Source organism: Sphaerodactylus townsendi, linkage group LG01 (assembly GCF_021028975.2).
Source record: "Sphaerodactylus townsendi isolate TG3544 linkage group LG01, MPM_Stown_v2.3, whole genome shotgun sequence".
Taxonomy (NCBI): domain Eukaryota; kingdom Metazoa; phylum Chordata; class Lepidosauria; order Squamata; family Sphaerodactylidae; genus Sphaerodactylus; species Sphaerodactylus townsendi.
Window position 1 is genome coordinate 30,470,065 of NC_059425.1, and position 21,487 is coordinate 30,491,551.

Here is a 21,487-nt window from a genome sequence, read left to right on the forward strand (position 1 = left end):
TGTAATACATTTTTGGCAACCCTTCAAAAATCATTGGATGTTCCTATCAAAATCTAACCAGAATCTCTGTCAATGTCCACTTCAAGTATGCAGCCAGCTCTGACCAGATTTTCAGCACCAACTGTCATTGTTAAATGAAATAGCACAGGCTGAAAATGTCTGGGTTCTTCAGAGACAAGCACATCTAAACCTAAGAATCCAGGAGAGGCATTTTTCTTCCTTTTGCATAAGCGTGTTAGATGCCTGCAAAATGAAGACAGGCGGTTTCTTAGGTAGCTCATGCATACTTATTTTGTGCGTATGCAAGAAAATATTTTTCAAAAAGGTTATTTTACAGGCATCCTGTCAGCAGAGTTTCTGTCTGAAATCTGAAGCGATATTTTCTGAGTTATGTGTAATCGCACTCTTTTGACATTTTGTAATTGGTTCCATCTCGCAGGGCAGCCATTGGCTCCACCTCCTGTGGAAGCCATTTTCCAAAGAATTCGCCAGAATTCCAAAGGTGCCTGCTGGCTAAAAAAGGAAGGGGCTCCTGCACTATGCAATCCTAGCCGTAGCAATTATGATATTCCATATGTCATAGAAGATTGGTGGTTGCGCCCCCAAGATTTCTCTGCAGTTGAAGAACAAGGAGTGGGGACCCTTGCATTCAACTGTTTTTTGGCTGAGTTTTGGCCAGGTGTGATATCGAGACTCTGCCCCGACCTACTTGGAGGGAAGGTGGGATAATAATCTTATGAATAAAAAAAAAAGATACCTCGAGTTCTGAGATTTATAGTGCAATCCTAAGCAGAGTTACACCCTTCTAAATCCATTGAAGGGGATGAGTTTACAAGGGGGTACTTCTGCTTAAGGACTGCACTGTCAGCTACCTCTTCAGATGTGCAAAGGGGACTTCATCGCACAACTAGGTTTATCTATTAACGCTCCTGCTTCAGCTTGCCAAGGAGTCCACCTACTGCCTTTAAGGGTTCTGTTCAGTCTAATAAGGGTCTTTCAGAAAGAATAGGAAACTTTTCATCATGCAACACAGATAATTACAGAATAACACATCATTCTTTTATTTTTCATGGTAAAAAAAAAAGCCACAACCAACAGTTTGCTAAGCAGACAGGTTACACCCTGAGGTGCTCAACTGCTCCCTGCCACGTGCGTCTTCAGGCCTTGCGGAACTGTAGTGCTGGTTTTGCTCGCTGCATCGTACACTGCTTGCAATAATGGGATCGTCATAGCCGGCTATTCAAAGTCTGCAGAATTCTAGCAGTTCTACCAGGAATGGGCATTTTAAGGACCACACTGTCCCATAACCTTGGACTACATGTGAGAAAGAGAAGCAGTACCACTTAGGAAGGGCTGGAACCTTGTCCCTGCAGGGTCACTGGATCACTGGAGACTGTACAGCAAGCCCCGAGAGATACTGCTCCACTTGGCCAACAGCTGGTGGGAAAACAGGCAGAAAGATGGCTGCTGGCATTGAACAGTCTCTGGGATCCAATAGTCCCTTCTCAATGGATAGTGTTTGGCTACCAAGCTTCTGTTATCACAGCACTGAGCATGTCACTCCTGCATCCTCGGCATGTCCACAGTTTGTTTTTCCCCAGCTGGAAAAGCCACATTGGAATAGGCTGTCCTCTGTCCCCTTGCAGGCCACGTCATCCATCCAGATACGCCCAGTCCCTGAAAAAAGAATTGGACAGCCCCATTAGCTGGAATAACTCACTCTGCTGCATGGGTTTTTTTGTGCCTTATAATCTGTAAAGGTAGACTTTTGTACAAGAACTGAGTCATTATTGACTTATTGGGTTATGTCACATCACAAGGTTTACTAGGTGGTTTGCTACTGCCCTTCCCAATTGTTTACACTTTACCCCCAGCAAGCTGGATACTCATTTTACTGACCTCAGAAAAATGGAAGGCTGGGTCAACCTGAAACTGACTTCCATCAGGACTGAGCTCAGGTTTTGCGGTACTGCAGCTCCCCACTCTGTGCCACAGGGCTCCACATTCATAATCTGGACTGGAACACTTTCCAAGTGGACAGAAAGGGATTGTACCCAAAGGTGTCACAGGTCACCTGAGAACCATGGAACTCCTATCCTGGAGGCTCACCAAAGCCCAACCATGATGATGATGATAATGAAGGAAGAGGAGGAGTTTGGATTTATACCCCGCCCCTTTCTCTCCTGTAAGGAGACTCAAGGTGGCTTACAAGCTCCTTTCCCTTCCTCTCCCCACAACAGACACCTTGTGAGGTAGGTGGGGCTGAGAGAATTCCAAAGAACTGTGATTAGCCCAAGGTCATCCAGCAGGAATGTAGGAGTGCGGAAACTCATCTGGTTCACCAGATAAGCCTCCGCCACTTAGGTGGAGGAGTGGGGAATCAAACCTGATTCTCCAGATTAGAATCCACCTGCTCTTAACCACAACACCACGCTGGCTCTACTTGAACACATAGAGAATGTTCAGGCACTGGAGCCTAGTATTTTTGGCTCATTCCGCACATGCAGAATAATGCACTTTCAAACTGCTTTCAGTGCTCTTTGAAGCTGTGTGGAATGGCAAAATCCACTTGCAAACAGTTGTGAAAGTGGTTTGAAAATGCATTATTTTGCGTGTGCAGAAGGGTTTGACTGGTATCTTTGACTGTCCCACCAAAAGCTCTCAGGAAATTAAGCATTAATTTTTCTGCTCCTTGCTCTCCTTCCCTCCCATGGTTCCACCTACTTCTGGAAGCAAATTCCCAACTGAAAACAGAGGAGACAAATCTAAAATAGTACAAATCTCATGCTAATTGTCTGCCCAATACTCTCCCCTCTTGTCGCGGCAAAGCTTAAAGGGGAGAGACATGAACAAGAATGGAGCGAAGGGTCCAGGGACAAAAGGTTATAGAACATAGCAGATGAGAAGGAACTTGATCCACTTTAGTTTCCTTGAGCCTTCTCCTCCCCTATTCCTCCAGGAAAAAAAAATGAACTGCACATTTCCCCTTTACATCTCCCAAAGAAAAAGTCTACAGATGTCGCTTTAAAAAAAAATCAGAATGTTTTAGTTATCGGTGCAGGATTTCAATTAGTGCAGGATTTAAGTGCTTTCCGATGCAAAGAATTCTACAAACAGCCTTATCAAAATAAATACAGAACATTTTCAGAGATTACAGCCCAGTAATATGAAATGTTCTTGAACTGGTTTACCCAGAAGGGATTCCAGGAATTCCCTCTCGCTCAAACAATGTTTTGAGCACACGTGGGTGGCGGTGGAGCAGTGCTTGGCTGCACAAACACGATTCGGAGCTCCAGTTTAGAATCCAATTACAGGGACTTCTCGGGATGCCTTGTAAGAGTTGTCCCTCACTGACTTGGGACTGCTCCGTTAACAAGTAGAAAGAAAGAAGTTTCCCCCCTTTCAGGCGCCAATCCTCCTCGATTGCCCAGCTGGGAGCCGTGAGTCAGGCCTCGTCCTCTCCAGCGTGTGAATCATCGGCAATAAAGGCGATTCCGTATTCAAGACTCCCTCCACAAAGTGGATGATAATTCCCAGCCAGGAAAAGCTGGCCTTGAATCTTCCAGGATTAATGGGAACCCGACAGAGAGCAGGAAGAATTTATGCAAGGAAGGAGCATTCAAGGAAGGAAAGTTTGGGACGTTTGAGTGGCCCCAGCTACAAACAGCTCAGAACTCAAGTCAGGTGGTGCATATTTATTTAGGCAGTTTGCCACTTCTGAAGGGTTGCCAATGGATGGCCATTAATTTAAAATCTGACCCTTGTACACATGTTTCATGTTGACTCTCACGCCACCCTTTCACTGGCCTCCCAAACCTGAATGAAATGTGAGTAAGGACCAGTGGTCAGGACCAGGGCTGGCCTTCTGAGAAACGAATGGCTCCATGCCCTTCCTTTTATGACTATGAGAAATAGAGGGAAACCAAAAAAGTGCCATTCATTTGTGGAACTTAGTGATGGACAGAATGTTGGATGAGTTTCAAAGGGGTTAAAAAGATTTGTGAAGGTTGGCTCAATCCTGGCTCTGACATCTCAACAGAGCCTCCTTGTCCAGAAGTGTTATACCTCTGAATACCAGTTGCTCAGAGGTAAAACCAAGGGGAGCCTTTGGCCTCTGGACCTTCACCAGCATTGGATCAGCCCCAATAGGAACAAGGATGCTTGACCAGATGGACCCTTGGTCTGATCCAATACAGAATTATTCTTGAGTCCCCAAATACATACAGATGGTTCACACCTGATCAGCCCAGAGATGTGAAAATGACTGATCAAAGGTAAAGTAGGTGGATCAGACAGGATGACAGTCACAGATGTTTTTGCAGAAACCGGCCTCAGAAAGATCCAAATGCTTTCATATCCTCCTTCCTCTTTTCATTTTTGTGCTGCTGATCTGGAGACAGAGTTGTCATTTTTATGCGGCTTTAAAGATTTGCAAAACCTATTTGGTCAGAGGAGTGTGTGTGAAGAGTCGTCAAGTCACAGCTGACTTATGGCAACCCCGTTGGGGTTTCAAGGCAAGAGATGTTCACAGGTGGTTTGCCATTGTCTGCCTCTGTGTGAACTGAGAGAGTTCTGAGAGAACTGTAACTGGCCCAAGATCACCCAAAAGGCTACATATGGAGGAGTGGGGATTTGAACCTGCTTCTCCAGTCCGCCACTTTTAACCCATACCCCATTCTGGCTGTCTGGTCAGAGGAGAGAATGGGGAAAAAGACCATGGACAAGGATGCCTGGAATAATAGGTTTTGATCCCACCTAAAATTACCACTGATTGAAAGATTTTCCTTAGTTGTGTGCAACTTCCATGCCTCACCTCTGTAATCATCCCCTGTGCTGCTTCTAGAGAATGAAGGATCCCCAGAAACAGCACAAGAGGAAGTCAGAGGTATGCAAGAAGGAGAAACAGTGAAAAGTATCCCGCTTTTCCATACATGGAAATGTTAAGAGGGTTTCAACCAGCGTGTGGGCAGTAACTTCTCACAGACTGGCTCCAGAACTCTTTTGCCATTAAGAGGATCTTTCCTCTCATTAGTAATTGAAAATCTAAGTGACTGATCCACTCAAATATCATGTATCCGGCTTTCTCATAGAAGATGTTTCTCTAGTTTGGGCAAAGCATTTTAGTAGACTGGGGTGATGTGTGGTTTCCGGGCTGTATGGCCGTGTTCTAGCAGCATTCTCTCCTGACGTTTCACCTGCATCTGTGGCTGGCATCTTCAGAGGATCTGATAGTAGGAAAGGAAAGCAAGTGAGTAAAGGTCAGTAGGTGAGAGCATCTGAACAGGGGTGGCCTGGCAAGTGAGTAACAATGAAGTGTAGCATGTGAGTAACAATGGAGATAGCAAGGTCAATAGGTGAGGGCATCTAATAAGAACATAAGAACATAAGAACTAGCCTGCTGGATCAGACCAGAGTCTATCTAGTCCAGCATTCTGCTACTCGCAGTGGCCCACCAGGTGCCTTTGGGAGCTCACATGCAGGATGTGAAAGCAATGGCCTTCTGCTGCTGCTGCTGCTCCTGAGCACCTGGTCTGCTAAGGCATTTGCAATCTCAGATCAAGGAGGATCAAGATTGGTAGCCATAGATTGACTTCTCCTCCATAAATCTGTCCAAGCCCTTTTTAAAGCTATTCAGGTTAGTGGCCATCACCACCTCCTGTGGCAGCATATTCCAAACACCGATCACACGTTGCGTGAAGAAGTGTTTCCTTTTATTAGTCCTAATTCTTCCCCCCAGCATTTTCAATGAATGCCCCCTGGTTCTAGTATTGTGAGAAAGAGAGAAAAATTTCTCTCTGTCAACATTTTCTATCCCATGCATAATTTTATAGACTTCAATCATATCCCCCCTCAGATGTCTCCTCTCCAAACTAAAGAGTCCCAAACGCTGCAGCCTCTCCTCATAAGGAAGGTGCTCCAATCCTTCAATCATCCTCGTTGCCCTTCTCTGCACTTTTTCTATCTCTTCGATATCCTTTTTGAGATGTGGTGACCAGAACTGAACACAGTACTCCAAGTGCGGTCGCACCACTGCTTTATATAAGGGCACGACAATCCTTGCAGGTTTATTATCAACTCCTTTCCTACTGATCCCCAGCATAGAGTTTGCCTTTTTCACCGCTGCCATGCATTGAGTTGACATTCCCATGGAACTATCAACTAAGACGCCCAAATCCCTTTCCTGGTCTGTGACTGATAGCACTGACCCCTGTAGCGTGTATGTGAAGTTTGGATTTTTTGCCCCTATGTGCATCACTTTACATTTAGCTACATTGAACTGCATTTGCCATTTCTTAGCCCAGTCACCTAATTTATCAAGGTCCACTTGGAGCTCTTCGCAATCCTTTGTGGTTCTTACCACCCTACATAATTTGGTATCATCTGCAAACTTAGCCACCACACTACCCACCCCTACTTCCAGGTCATTTATGAATAAGTTAGAGCACTGGTCCCAATACAGATCCTTGGGGGACACCACTCCCTACATCTCTCCATTGTGAGAACTTCCCATTTATACCCACCCTTTATTTCCTGTTCCTCAACCAGTTTTTAATCCATAGGAGGACTTCCCCTCTTATTCCTTCATTGCTGAGTTTTCTCAACAGTCTCTGGTGAGGAACTTTGTCAAAAGCCTTTTGGAAATCCAAGTAGACAATGTCCACTGGTTCCCCCTTATCCCCATGTCTGTTTACACCCTCAAAGAACTCTAGTAAGTTTGTAAGACAGGACTTGCCTCTACAAAAGCCATGCTGACTCTTCCTCAGCAGGTCTTGCTTTTCTACATGTTTAATAATTTTATCTTTAATGATAGATTCTACTAATTTACCAGGAACAGATGTCAAACTGACTGGCCTGTAATTTCCTGGGTCCCCCCTTTCTTAAAGATTGGTGTGACATTGGCCATCTTCCAGTCTTCAGGGATGGAGGCAGATTTCAGGGATAAGTTGCATATTAATGTGAGAACATCAGCAATTTCATGCTTGAGCTCTTTAAGAACTCTTGGATGAATGCAATCTGGGCCAGGGGATTTGGTAGCATTTAGTTTATCAATGGCTGCCAGAACTTCTTCCTTGTCTACCACTATCTTCGCTAGTTCCTCAGATTCACCTCCTAAGAAGCTTGGTTCAGGTGCAGGAATTTTCCTCACCTCCTCTTGGGTGAAGATAGATGCAAAGAATTCATTCAGTTTCTCTGCAATCTCCCTGGCATCTTTTAGCACACCTTTTGTTCCTTCATCATCTAACGGGCCTACCGCTTCCCTAGCTGGCTTCCTGCTTTTGATGTACTTGAAGAACTGTTTGTTGCTAGTCTTGATGTTCGCAGCCCTGCGTTCCTCATAATCCTTTTTTGCCTCCCTTACAGCTAACTTGCTTCTCTTTTGCCACCATTTGTGTTCTCTCTGGTATTCTTCATCAGTTAAGTTGGACTTCCATTTTCTAAAAGACATCTTTTTTTTCCTAATAATTTCCTCAACCTCCCTTGTTAACCATGGTGGCTTTCTTTTGGACTGGGCGCTGCCTTTCCTAACCTGCGGAACACATTCCAGCTGAGCTTTTAAGACTGTGTTTTTAAATAACCTCCAAGCACCTTGGACATTTTTAACTCTCTTGATTTTCCCTTTCAGCTTCCTGCGCACTATCCCCCTCATCTTTGAGAAATTTCCCTTTCTGAAGGCGAATGTAACTACATTAGTAGTTGTCACTTGTTCGCATGCAGAGATACTGAATCTGACAGCATTGTGGTCGCTGTTCCATATCGGCTCAACAACACTGACTTACCGCATACAGGTCCTGGGTCCCACATAGAATTAGATCTAGGATCACCTCTCCCCTGGTTGGTTCTACAACCATCTGCTCTAAGCCACAGTCATTTAGCATATCCAGGAATGTTCTCTCCTTACTATGACCTGAACATGCATTTTTCCAGTTTATGTGGGGATAGTTAAAATCGCCCATTACCACGAAATTTTTATGCTTTTTTTGTTGGCCCTCTCTAATTTCTTTTTTCCATCTCCCAGAATCCTTCTTGTGCACTTTTGGTCAGGGGGACGATAATATATTCCTACTGTTAAACTATAAGCTTCACCCTCGGTATTGATATCCACAGTTAGCTTCTGTGGTAGAGGAATCAGGCTCCCCCCTGCATTGTCTATTTTTATGTGACACTATGCTCTCTTTGATGTAGAGGGCCACCCCACCCCCCAAGCTCACGCCCATGTCCTATTCCCTTCCTGTAAGAGCCTGTAACCTGGGATAACAGCGCATCCACTGGTTCTCCTCATTCCACCATGTCTCTGTGGGATGCTCCACTATATCAATGTCCTCCTTCAAAACTCTGTACTCCAGCTCTCCCCATTTTTAGGTCGGTGGAATGCTTCTACTATTAGCATAGAGACAGTTGTATACTCTGTCTCTGTCCCTAACCTGGGATTTATGTGATTTGCCCTCTAGCCTTTTGTAGACACTATCACTTATCACATTGCTGTTATGCTCCTCGGGCTTGTATGTGGTTGGATTTAGAAAAACCTCCCTCTCTGTCTGCATCCCCATGGACTTCTGTATTCTGAACGAAGTCACCTCAGCTCCTGTCGGCTTTCCCCCAAGGATCAGTTTAAAAGCTGTTCTGCCACCTTTTTTTAACGTTGAGAGCCAGCAGCCTGGTTCCTCTTTGGTTAAGATGAAGCCCGTCCCGTTTGTACAGGCCTGCCTTATCCCAAAAGGTTCCCCCAGTTCCTGACAAATCTGAAACCCTTCTGCCTTACTAACCACCCTTCTCATCCATGCATTGAGTCCCTGTATCTTCCGCTTGCCTAGCTCAAGCCTCTGCTTGCGCCAAGTGGAACAGGTAGCGCATTTCGGGAGAAGTGCCACCTTGGGGGGGGTCCTGGATTTTTAACCTTTTTTCCTAGCAGCCTACAAATTTAGTTTCCAGAACTCCTCCCGGCTACATTTCCCAATGTCATTGGTACCAATGTGGACCACAACTGCTGACTCCACCCCAGCACTGTCTAACAGCCTATCTAGGAAGCCGTGACATCCGCAACCTTTGCACCAGGCAGGCAAGTCACCATGCGGTCATCACGCCTCTCACAAACCCAACTCTCTATATTCCTAATGATCGAATCACCCACTACAAGGAGCCCCCCACTTCCCGAGGGGCCCATCCTTCAGTCGCGAGAGGAGGTGAGTAGAAGTAGTCTGGCCTTTGTTCCTTTTGATTGTTTATTGTAAACACTTCATTGTAACTCACTTGCCAGGCCACACCTATTCAGATGCCCTCATCTATTGACCTTTACTCACAGGTATATATACTCCACTTGCTTTCCTTTCCAACTATCAGATCCTCTGAAGATGCCAGCCACAGATGCAGGCGAAATGTCAGAAGAGAATGCTGCTATAACACGACCATACAGCCTGGAAACCACACAGCACCTCAGTGATTCAGGCCATGAAAGCCTTTGACAATACATTGTAGTAGACTCTTTCTTCATATGGTACCTATTCCACAGTCTACTGAAAAAGGCTATCATTCTAAGAATGTGGACTATGTTTTTCGTTACCTTGCCCAAATGCAGCCATCCTGTAAACGTCTTCAGCGCCCCGGAAACCCAACATCCGGCATGCAACATCACCATCCTTCTTATCCCAGCCGTCGTCACAGACAGTCCCCCACAGTCGGCTGTAGAAAACTTCCACTCGCCCCTCATGAGGGCCTGAGCCATTCACTAGACGGATAACTCCCTCGACTGCAGCAGGCGCTGTGAGGAGTGTAAAGAAGAACATAAAAACAGATGGAATTAAAACCATGTACTGCCTCATAACAAACATCCTTAGGGAAAGATGGAAAATTGATCTGATTCTGTTCATATTGTTCACATAACAAAATGTTATCTACCTCCTAAAAAGGGCTTCAATGGTCGATTCCCCACTTTCAATTAGTTCCAGAATAGTGATGGAAATGTTGCAGTTTCCTCGTGTTTTCCCCACTGCCGAACCTTGGGCCACAGATCAGTTCCATCTCTGTCGCTCCCCCCACCCCTTACCCTGCATTCCTCCCGTACCTGGTTCCTTGTGCAACTTTTTGCCAGGAACATTTACATTCTGGATTAGTGGGGAATTTCGGGCGACTGAGCTCCTTTTCAGATTCCCGCCTTAGCAGTGACACGAATGCTCCCAGCCAATCGGAGCACATCAGCCAATGTGTGATGCGCGCACAGATTTTTCTTTAAGTTTCACTTTCATCTCACTCGGCTCCTCCTGTTTCTCTGATTCAGTAAAACATTCTACTGGTCTAACAGTAAAATGAGAACTCGAGAAATCAAGAGAACAAGAAAACAGTAGCTAATTATAAGGCAGGGATGTCGTATTCTCATTGTCACGTCATGATGTCATGATGTGATAATGTGTTGGAAAGTATCCGCCCTGACATGGCACGACAGCCAATCAGGTCAGCCCTGGCAAGCCGAACCCACGGTAGTGGGGAATGTCCGTTTTCTGGAATCAGAGACAGGACCAGATGCCTTCAATTGAAAGTGGCTCAAGTGAGGATGAAGAAACAGTGACGGGTGGGCCAAAAGTCTGAAAACTAAAAGAAATGAAAACTTGGGTGTGTGTGTGTGCATCTCCTAAATGCCACTGGCCCTGGCTACGTTCTACCTCCATGCTGAATACTGGTTACTAATCTCACTGTCAAAACAGAGGTGACGCAAAAGGAAAGGCTGACATGAAGAGTGAAATATTCCAAATGGCTTCTGCATACGCTTTTGCGGTAACAACTGAGATAAAATATATCGATGTATCTTTAAAGTATTTTTACCACCCCCCCCCCCCAGTGGGAGCTCCAGAGCTTGTTCCTAACATAATCAAAACTAACTATCTCTCATACCTGAAACTGAGAAAAAGATATAAAACACATTGTCCAACAAGTAGCCGGAAGAAATTACTATAAACTATAAGAACGAATCAATGAAAACCAGCCCTCAAACTTGCCAGTCACTTCAAAATGTACAAAGAACCGTACCATACCTATTTAATAAGTGAATTGGCTGTACTTTCAATTAAAAATCCCCAAAGCACTTCCAAACGTCAGTAAAATACAGCTTAAAAACTAGACAATAAAACTGTTCAGTTTAAAACAAAACAATGAAACAGAAGCACTGGATAAGATAAAATCAAGCTGCACTGAATCCAATAGCAATAATGCAATTATATAAAATGTGAATCAAATACAAGTGATCCATATCAACATATCAACCGAATGCCAGGACAAAACAGCAGGGGTGTAACATATCACATGGGGGAAAATCACATCACTAAAACAATGCGTTCGTTCTGCACAGCACAAAGAAGACATCTGTGAGATGTCTTAAAAAGAGGCAGCTTCTGGAATTCTTTCCAAACAGCAGAGGTGTCAGCTTCTCTTATGCATGACTGCGTATCTTCAAGGATAACTCCTCCAAAATAATTTTTTGAAAAAGGAAAACTACATACTGCTGGAATTGGCAGGACCAGCTGAGTACAACTGTGAACTTTTTGGGCTGAAAAGGTGCCCAGGATTGGAGCCTGCAGAGTAAAGGTCCTGGGGGACCTTCAGCAAATGGCGGCAGAGAACGTAAGAACATAAGAACAAGCCAGCTGGATCAGACCAGAGTCCATCTAGTCCAGCTCTCTGCTACTCGCAGTGGCCCACCAGGTGCCTTTGGGAGCTCACATGTAGGATGTGAACGCAATGGCCTTCTGCGGCTGTTGCTCCCGATCACCTGGTCTGTTAAGGCATTTGCAATCTCAGATCAAAGAGGATCAAGATTGGTAGCCATAAATCGACTTCTCCTCCATAAATCTGTCCAAGCCCCTTTTAAAGCTATCCAGGTTAGTGGCCATCACCACCTCCTGGGGCAGCATATTCCAAACACCAATCACACGTTGTGTGAAGAAGTGTTTCCTTTTATTAGTCCTAATTCTTCCCCCTAGAATTTTCAATGAATGCTCCCTGGTTCTAGTATTGTGAGAAAGAGAGAAAAAAAGAAAATCCCTTCAGCTCCACACAAAATGTCAGGCGCAAGCTGAGGGTGAAACTGACCAAAGAACAAAATGGTTGGATGGGGAAAATGACACGTCTCCTGAGCTCTGCCTTCCGCACAACCAGGAAGGAGACATCTTGCAGGTATCTTGGGGGGAAATGGAGCACTTTGACGCATTCTCCAAAAAAAGAGGCCTTGAGCTAAAATAAAGGTGTCCTGAAGATGTGTTGGGACGAAAGCTGTGTGAAGTGCCTTCCCAGGATGGGGTTTTTTTTTAGCATCCCCAGGATCTTATTTAGGCTGTATGGAATAGACCAATCATTATGTAGCAAGAAAATTCTGAGTGAATAGCTAAATCTTAACTTGCTGCTGAAAATTAGATTGAGCACCAGTCTATGAGCCGGACCCATCCAGTTATTCACTTTCTCTCACCCAGTTCTTCAAACTACTAGTGCCCACCCATCCTACATGACTTTTGTAAACAAAGATCCCATGATGCTCAGCATAGAGGTGGCCCCTGTCCCTTTTCACCAGCAGAAGGTCCCCAGTGTTGGCTTGCAAGATAATGCATAACCAGCAGACCGGGGTTTTCGTAAATGCCCTACCAGTCATTTTGTAGTATCATAGGCAGGCCAGACCAAGATGGATGTAGTCTTTAACGTATTTTTACCCCACATTATCAGCAATGGGAGCTCCAGAGTTTGTTCCTGACATAATCAAAACTAACAAAACATTTCGATTCATGTTCTTTAATATTAAGAAAGAGGCTTTGCCTGCCATGCTTTCCCACAATCCAATCAAGTATGCATAGCAGCAAACAATGCCTTCCCTGAAGGTGCAGTCATTTGAATCTGGATGACAAAGCATGGCCTTTGAAAGGAACACCTGCCCTCGATCCCACAAAGGATATACAAACGCTCCACATCCTGACTCAATCAACTCACCCAATTCCCTTTTCTTTCTATCATTAATTTAATCTTAAATCTCCTATCCAACTATCAGAGAACCATCCAGAGTTCCTTTGTTATGTCAATTCAATCTCACCCTGACTTGGAGTGCCCTTGGCATTAAATTTCATCTACTCAGCCAAGACTTCATCAGGAGATGGGCACTCCCAGGTTTTAACCTAATCATCCCTTTTTCCACAGCATTGTTTCTGCCTGGGAACAGAACTTTACTTTTTCTGCAAAGTAGGCCCTCTTATCATTGTCAGAGGGCTAACTTTCCCTATAGACCTCAAAAATGAGGGCCACTTGTCTTTGGACTTTGTGCTGCCCTTGGTTTTAGTTCCATTGTGCCCAAGGTCATCCTACTCCTGGAAAAGTGCTGGCACTGGATTTTGCTTCCTTGACCTTCTCTAGACTCGTAAATATTACCCTTCACCCGATGCCATCCACTATTCCCAATTTATCCTTCATCTCTCTATATCCTAGGCTCCTTGAAACTTTGTGTGTGTTTTGTTAAATCACGTGTGTATTTTTATTATTTTTGGTTCTTCCATAAAATTGTAGAAACTTCTAAGTTCTGGCTTGTGTGGATTTCTAAGGGGAAAGACTTCTGTACACACTGGTGGAGAACCTGGGCTGGCCTTTAGTACCTCAAGGTCTGTTCCTGTTAAGTCCCCAAATGAAAAGGGAACAGACCAAACCAATTCAGGTAACACAAGGCTCTGCCCTCATCAGGCTTCATCCCCAAATCTCCAGGAATTTTGAACCTGGAGCTGGCAACCCTAGAATTTGTGGACATGGGATGAGAACCTGTCTCCTATATCCTGCTCACTCCTTCACATGTTCAGAATACCTAGTTTAGCTGACTAACAAGAGCTTTCGTTTCTCGATCATGCATAAAATCCTGAGTCAAACAGAAGGTCCACCTTTCCTAATTTGAACCCAAGACCCAACTTTGATCTCTGAAAAGACTTAGAGGGGACTTTCAGCTCCAAGTCTCCTAAGCAGAGTCATTTTCTAGATCGGCTGTTTAGAAGGGCTTGTAATCTTGGTGGGTCTAGGCCTCTTCCTAAGCTTCAGAAAGGCAGTTGGAGTTCAGTTCCCAGCCACAACTCCAGTTTATTCTGTATTAGAGGAGAATGTTTCTATGTTCTGGAATTAGTTTTACTGAAGTTATTTGATATTAGCTCGGTGAGACACTTCCATATGTGTACTGATGCCGTTAATTGGGCCAGAGATAACCCAGATGTGTAGAAATAATTGGAGCCTGATATTTTATAAAGAGTTTATGATTTATTTCAAGTTTTTAATTTGGTTATCTTACTGGTTCTTGTGATTTATTATACTTTTTACAGTGTGAGTTGGTATGACTATGCTGATTATGTAGCCATTGATAAAGGCTTTGTGCCAAAACACATTTGGCATTGTGTGCTATCTTACGTGCACATTTGTTTCCAATTTGTGATTTGTTTTCATATTAAAACACTGGCTTATATTTTCTGCACATAACTGAATTGGTTCATTCATATATTCCTTCCTTTTTTCCTTTCTTTATTGGTTTGATATTTTACCCTTTTTTGTGTTACTGAAAAGCGGGCCAGAGAAGGCATAAAGTGGCGACCTTTCATACTCTTTCACAGACCCCTTTTTCTATTGTTTCTTATTGAATTGTTTTATTTGTGGAAAGTGGAAATTTGTACAAAAGTTTTTATGGGCCTTCTCAATTTTTGATGGTTTTCTTTTTACCGTTTGCTTGTTTTTAGATTGCTACATTTGCTTAATTACATAGTGAGCCATTTTGAACAGAGGGTAAAGCAGAGTACAATTGGAAAAGAAATAATTTGAAAGAAATAATTAATAAACTGAGGACTGAGCAGGTTGGCTTCCTTAGCAAAATACTCATATATATATATGCCAATAATGTCACAAATCAGAGCTCATGTGGTGGGCGGGGGCAGGAATTATGGACTCACCCTGTGAACAGTTACATTATTTCTATTGTCCACTGTCCCTATCCCTGAATACAGGGATGAGTTCCCCTAGCAGGGGTCTGCAACCTGTGGCTCTCCAGATGTTCATGGACTACAATTCCCATCAGCCCTTGCCACCATGGCCAATTTGGTGGCAGGGGCTGGTGGAAATTGTAGTCCATGAACATCTGGAGAGCCACAGTTGCAGACCCCTGCCCTAGAGAAAATGGCTGCTTTGGAAGATGGACTTTCTGGCATTATACACAATTGAGATCCTATCCCCTGCCAAACTTCTCCCTCCTCAGGCTCCAACACCAAAATCTCCAGTTATTTCCAAACCCAGACTTGGCAACCTTATGCCTGCTGTTTTCCCAGGTAGAAACAATTCAGGGAAAGAACTATTTGGCCTCTTGCAGAAGATCATCATTTTGTTCTCTGATACTTCTTCCCTGCAAGTAGTGTTGGGAAAGGGCTAGAAATGTCCTCTTCGACCTCAGTAGAGCAGGGGTTGGGAGTGGAATGTTTGTTGACTAAAAACATGTTTATAACGCCTTTCTGCCCAACTTATTTACTTATTTATTTAGGAAACATAGTTTCTGCCTCTCCAGAGTCCTCAAGGCAGCTTATGATTGGAATCATACACTCTCAATATAAAAACAAACCTAGGGGTCCCCAAGGAACAATCAAACACATTAAAACCAGCTTTAAAAACAAAACACATAAACAGGAAGGACTTCATGCACTGGGGTAAGACAATGATCAAGGCAGAGTATTGGAACAGCAGAAAGCTGCCCTGAGGCCATTTGCGAGGAAGGGGCGCCTATACATTTAATATGTAAATAACTAAAAATTGAATTTAGAAGGAGAACCCACAAAAATCCAAAGAACTAGCAAACTCTGGGGCGGGGGAGGGAGCCATTTCTCTAGTTTTCCTACAAAACCCAATTTTTCTTACTTTAATATGGATGTCACGCCACATGTTTTACGGTTCATCTTTGTGCGGTGAACTGTAGCCTGAGAAACAGCAATTTAGCAGAAGATTTTTTTCAGGCATATGGAGGGGGAAAAGGTTCACTTACGTGCCATGTTACTATTTACTCCAGCCTGGTGCTGAGAAATATACTTTGTGGGTGGAAAGGGCTAGTTCCTCTGAGGCCCTATGAGGCAGCCTCAGTAACAGAGTTCCCAACCTCCAGGTGGGGCGAAGAGGTTTCCTGGAGTTGCAATTGATTTCCAGACTACACAGACATCAGTTCCCCTGTAGAAAATGGGCTGCTTTGGAAGGTGGATTCTGTGCCATTATACCCCACTGAGGTCCTGCCTGTCCTTAAACCCCACCCTCTGCCAGCTCCACCTCCAAATCTCTAGAAATTTCCAATCCAGAGTTGGCAACACTACCAATAACTAGAAGATACCCCTTCCCTGAGCACCTCCAATCGCCACCGAGTGGACCCTATAAAGACTGAAAGGACGTCTGTTCCATGAACAAGCAGAAAAAATCCTGTCGAGAAATCTTTAGAGTGAGTTTGAGTTAAAATGTTCCTGCGCTGCTTAACTGTGCTATGTAAACATTTTGGGAACTTTCTGTTGAAAAGCAGTATATAAATACTGAAACTCGATAAATGCCACTGCTATAAAAAAGAACTTTCTTTTCTCCAAACACCCCCGCTCATTCCGCGGAAAAGAGTCACATTTTTGGATAATATACTCACAATTGCACCTGCCACTCTAGCCAAATTTTGCTGAGAGAAGAAAGCTCCACACAGTAAACTGGAAACTATTTCTTCCCTTCTTAACAAAGCAGATTTTATCCACCAGGCAACAGACCAAGTTAATTTTGAAAAAATCAGCAGCGAAGGACACCATTCTTCCCTCGCCCTGGTTAAGTGAGGCCAACTGCATGGGATCACACCAGGCAACAGATGTCACAGAAGACTATCTTGATACCCAGGCAGATAAGGAAGGAAAGTTGGCCCCGAAATAAAAGTGCCCCTTTGCCTGCTTTCAGTCAGGTTTAAGAATGGAGACTAGCAAGTCCAACGGCACTGGAAAGGGGAGTAGAAGCTTGCATCTTCTTCTGCAGATTACACGGCTGAGTATTTATCTCATTCTGTCTTCAGGGAGCTCAAGACTGGACACACTGTTAGGTAGCCATAGGTGTCAAACTGGCGGCCATCCAGATGTTATGGACTACAGTTCCCATCATCCCCTGCCAGCATCATGCTGGCAGGGGATGATAAACCGTGCAGTCCGCTTTATCTGGAGGGCAATAAAGTTGTTGACACTCGTGGGTTAGGCTGAAAAGGGGCACTTTCGCACATGCAGAACAATGCACTTTCAATCCACTTTGCAGCTGGATTTTACTGTGCGTAATAGCAAAATCCACTTGCAAACAATTGCGAAAGTGGAATGATAGGGCATTATTCTGCATGTGCGCAAGTGCCCAAAGTGAGAAAGAGAGAGAAACTGGCTAAACATCTAAATATTTAAATTTAATTCAATTGTTGCAAGTTTAGGAAGTTAAGCTGGAGTTGTTCTGACCACGTCTGCCTCCATTTCCCGCATTTCTGACTCTCACCTGACCCCGCATGCCATGTTTCTTGGAGCATGCTCAGTTCTCATCAGGGTCCTTTTTCTCCTTTAATCAACTTCTTCCTTTAATCAATTTGTGAACATGTAGAAACCAAATTTTTATGGTATCTGAGAGGTATGGTTTTTGTTGTTTGTGCAATTGGTACAAGCCAACCCCTTTATGATAAGGTATAGTAAAATAGATGACTCGAGGATTGAATTCGTGAAACGGACCATGGCAATCCCTCTAAGAGGTTCATACATTTATTATGTTGATGTGCTCTTCAACGAAGGGAAAAAACTGTTTTGTGCAAAACAATTCGCAAAAGCAAAGCTTCACTCACTGTTAAAATAAGAAACCTGGCCATAGACTGGCCTTACAGAAATCACAGTTATTAAGAGGGCAGCCCTGGGGCTAGCGGAGTGGCAGCACAGGGTGCCAATTGTGAACAGATGCCTGAAGTTCTTGCCTTGCGCTTTGCACAAGGACACAATAAACTCTTACTACATGGCACAATATGCTGTGTGGTTATGCTTAGGCAATATAAAACCAAAGTCCCACGAGCCCTCACAATTGCATCAAGCTCAGTTTGGCTACAGATATAGAATGTTCTGCTGCTATGTATCCAGTTTCAGGCGGCAGATGTGGTGTTTTGCAAAAGCAGCAGAGATTTTTTTAAAAACGTTCAGTTTGTACCAAATAAAGAGTGGCCATGTTATGTAAGCAAAACACGTGCAGATCTTGGGCGTTCCATAAGAGATTTAGGTCACAAAATGACTTTTTTTTACAAAAATAGAAGGGAACGAGGTTGCCAGTTTTAGAATGGCAAGCGAATTGAGAGAATGTGCGCATACAAACACGGACAGACAGACAAGAACACATGTGTCTAAGCCATCTCACACATATGCACCAAATCTTACAAGTTGATTTATGTAACTGGAAGCCATACGTTAACCACTTCAAACCTGTGGGGTTGTAGTTCCATGATTTATAACCCACCACACTCTTCCTCCAGGGCAGGTTGCAATCAAGTGGGATAACGAATATAAATGATCTCATTAAAATGCAGTTTAACTCCAGGTTTTTTCAGTGAACCCTCAACCCCAAGACCAAACAGAATCATCTTAAAATTAGGCCTGCATCCAGAAATGCAGGTGGGAGGCAAATTAAAGGGACACCAGGAAGGGCTGTTGGCAATCATTGCAGAGCAGCCGGGGGGGGGGGGGGGGGGGGGGAATGGACTTTTAATATTGGAAATTAAGTGAACGAGTGCCAAGGACCTGTCAGTCAACTCAATGCCACAGCACTCATTGGCCAGAAGGGGGAACTGGTTTTCTTTTCCTTGAGCAATTGAGTGGAATATTATCACATGTTCCAACTGTGCTTAATTAGGGATGTTTTTAAAGAACTGGATTCAGAGCAGGGTCATATGTCATCTTAAAAACTTGTTGGAATACTGGGAATAAAGCTAGCGGCATGAGGAAATGGGTGCAATAGTCCTTTACATTTGTTTTGATAGGAAACACATTTCTGGGTCATTTATCTCTCCCCTACCCAAGTGGGAAGTTCTTAGGGACTGCACCCTCACTGAAAGAAGTTTCTGTTGCAAAATTCAGGTACACGGAAGAAAGAATCTTGTTTTATATGTAACTAACATTGAGTTGTTAAAATACTGCTCTTTCTATGAAATGCTAAAAACAGCAGAGGGGAGGGTGGTTATGATTGGAAAGATGGTAGTAGGCAATCACCAGCCAGCAGTGGTTTAATTACTTCAATGAGTTGGAGACAGAACCAGGAAGGATAAGAGGAACAAAGGAAAAAAAGAAGAGGGGGGGAAGGGAAAAGGAAGAGAAAAAGGGACAAGAAAGAGGAAGAGGAAAGAAAGGAGAAAGGGAGACCAGCTAATATAATACAGTTGCATCTCCCAGATTGGAGTCTACAGTTATAACCACTAAACCATTCAGGCTTCTTGTGAGCTTCCATTCCTCTGGAGGGACAATGTACAGAGTCCATCCCCCTGCTCAAACCAGGATCAGCCTTGAGCAGGGGTCTGGTGGGATTTGTAGTCCATGAACATCTAGAGAGCCACAGATTGCAGACCCCTGACCTAGAGCATCCCAGACAAGCGTTTGTCCAACTGCTGCTTAAAGACTGCCAGTGAGGGGGTGCTCACCACCTCCATGAGAGCCAAAGTGGTATAGTAGTTAAGAGCTGGTAGACTCTAATCTGGTGAATCAGGTTTGATTCCCCACTCCTCCACATGAGCGGCATATTCTTATCTGGTGAACCAGAGTTGTTTCTGCACTCCTACATTTCTGCTGGGTGATCTTGGGCTAGTCACAGTTCCTTCAAGACTCTCTCAGCCCCACCTGCCTCACAAGGTGTTTGTTGTGGGGAAGGGAAGGGAAAAGGAGTTTGTAAGCAGGCTTGAGTCTCCTTACAGGAGATACAGGTGAGGCATAAAAACTCCCCTGTCTCCTTCAGTTGATTCCACTGTTTTCAGGCATCATCCCAGAAAATCTGGTGGTGTTCTATGCGGTTCAACAGGCTGCCCACAAATGTCTACTTTTTCTATCTCAGAGAAGCATGTTTAGGAGTGAGGCCAAGTGCTGTTTATATTTAACATGCCAGCTGCAAGAGGTCTCCTAACCTCACCCTGGGCTTCTCACTCTTTCAAGAATACAAAAAGAACCTGCCTGATGATTGGAGATTTGCAATGATGTTGCTCTGCCCTGGCCATCCTGCCTTGATCCTCCCTTTGAAAAGACTTTGAGGGATGGCAGAGGGTGCACGTTCCGCCTCCCACATTCAACAACTCCCCATGGCCTTTATCCCCCTTCCATTTTGCTTTCGTTCAGCTTGTTACCCTCTCCCATTCTCACCAAGGGAGAAAAATATATGGAAAAGAAATAAACATGATTGCTTAGGAAAACAAGCCATTAAGTCTCTGCAGCTGCACAAAGATATCATCGACTCAGATAATTGGTACCAGGTGTCAGTTAGGGAACTGGGAGGTTTACGGCCTAGAACAGAAAGAACTGCTGCTCCGTCCCCAGAATAAATCCTTTGCTTGCTCTGTTCATCTAGAACCAGGGAATGGATGTACTCCAGAATGTGGGGGCATGGAATGTGTCAGACACATTATGAGGTGTGGATGTTTCATTCCTGGAAGTTGTATTGCTTTGGGGCTCAACAGGTTGGGCCAGCAGCAGGAATTAAAGAAAAGCCGGAGGAAAAGTGATGTGCAGCCCTGCTGGCATCATAGGGCACCCTACCCACATGCTGGCTTCTCAGGGTGTGCTGATTTGAGTTTAAAGGACCTCACCAAGAAATGACTGTGCTCTGCATCCTGATAGACAAGCCACTAATTCTGGAATGCCCTTCCTTTTTTCCCCTTTCATTCTGCAAATACAAATACAATAAATCAAAGACCGTGCCAACAGCAGGATCCAAACAAGTCACAATAATCTCAGCTAAGACATGTTCTGTCACAGAGGCAGCTTTCTCTTCCATAGAAAACCACACAGCTGATAGAATCCCCACCAGTGCACAGCCTGAATTACCCCAATAGCTGAGAAAGTGTAACCAGTTGCCACTGACAAAGAGATGAATCTCATTCAGTTTCCACCACCAGATTTGGGGGAACTGATAACATGTAGCCTACTGCTAGAATAGACGAAGGGGTGGCAGATTCCTTCAAAGAAGAACCTTTGAAGATGAACTTGCAGTTTTAGAAAGTAAGATGAAAGCAGTACTGAGAGCAACTAGAAGAAACAAATCATCAGGAGCAGATGAGATGGATATCAACAGAGCAATTTCAAGCTTTAGAAATAGATTCCATCAAAATCTGAAAAAGATTATGCCAACAAATAAGGAAAACAAAACAGTGGCCCACAGACTGGAAAGACTTAATTGAATTCCAGTTCTGAAAAAAAAGAGACACCAAAGACTACAGCAACCATCAGGACAACACATTAAC

The 21,487-nt window shown here is 44.1% G+C and overlaps 1 protein-coding gene across 1 annotated transcript in view; it reads right to left on the bottom strand.

Moving 5' to 3' along the window:
* Positions 1–1,037: 1,037 nt before the first annotated feature.
* Positions 1,038–21,487, bottom strand: part of SCARA5 (scavenger receptor class A member 5) — a 125,764-nt gene continuing 105,314 nt past the window's right edge. Inside the window, exons 8-9 of the mRNA XM_048487202.1 lie at positions 9,560–9,757; positions 1,038–1,677 (exon numbers count right to left, since the gene is read on the bottom strand). Of these exons, the coding sequence (XP_048343159.1) occupies positions 1,541–1,677; positions 9,560–9,757 (335 nt within the window). The 3' untranslated portion in view covers positions 1,038–1,540. The remainder of the gene's footprint in view (positions 1,678–9,559; positions 9,758–21,487) is intronic.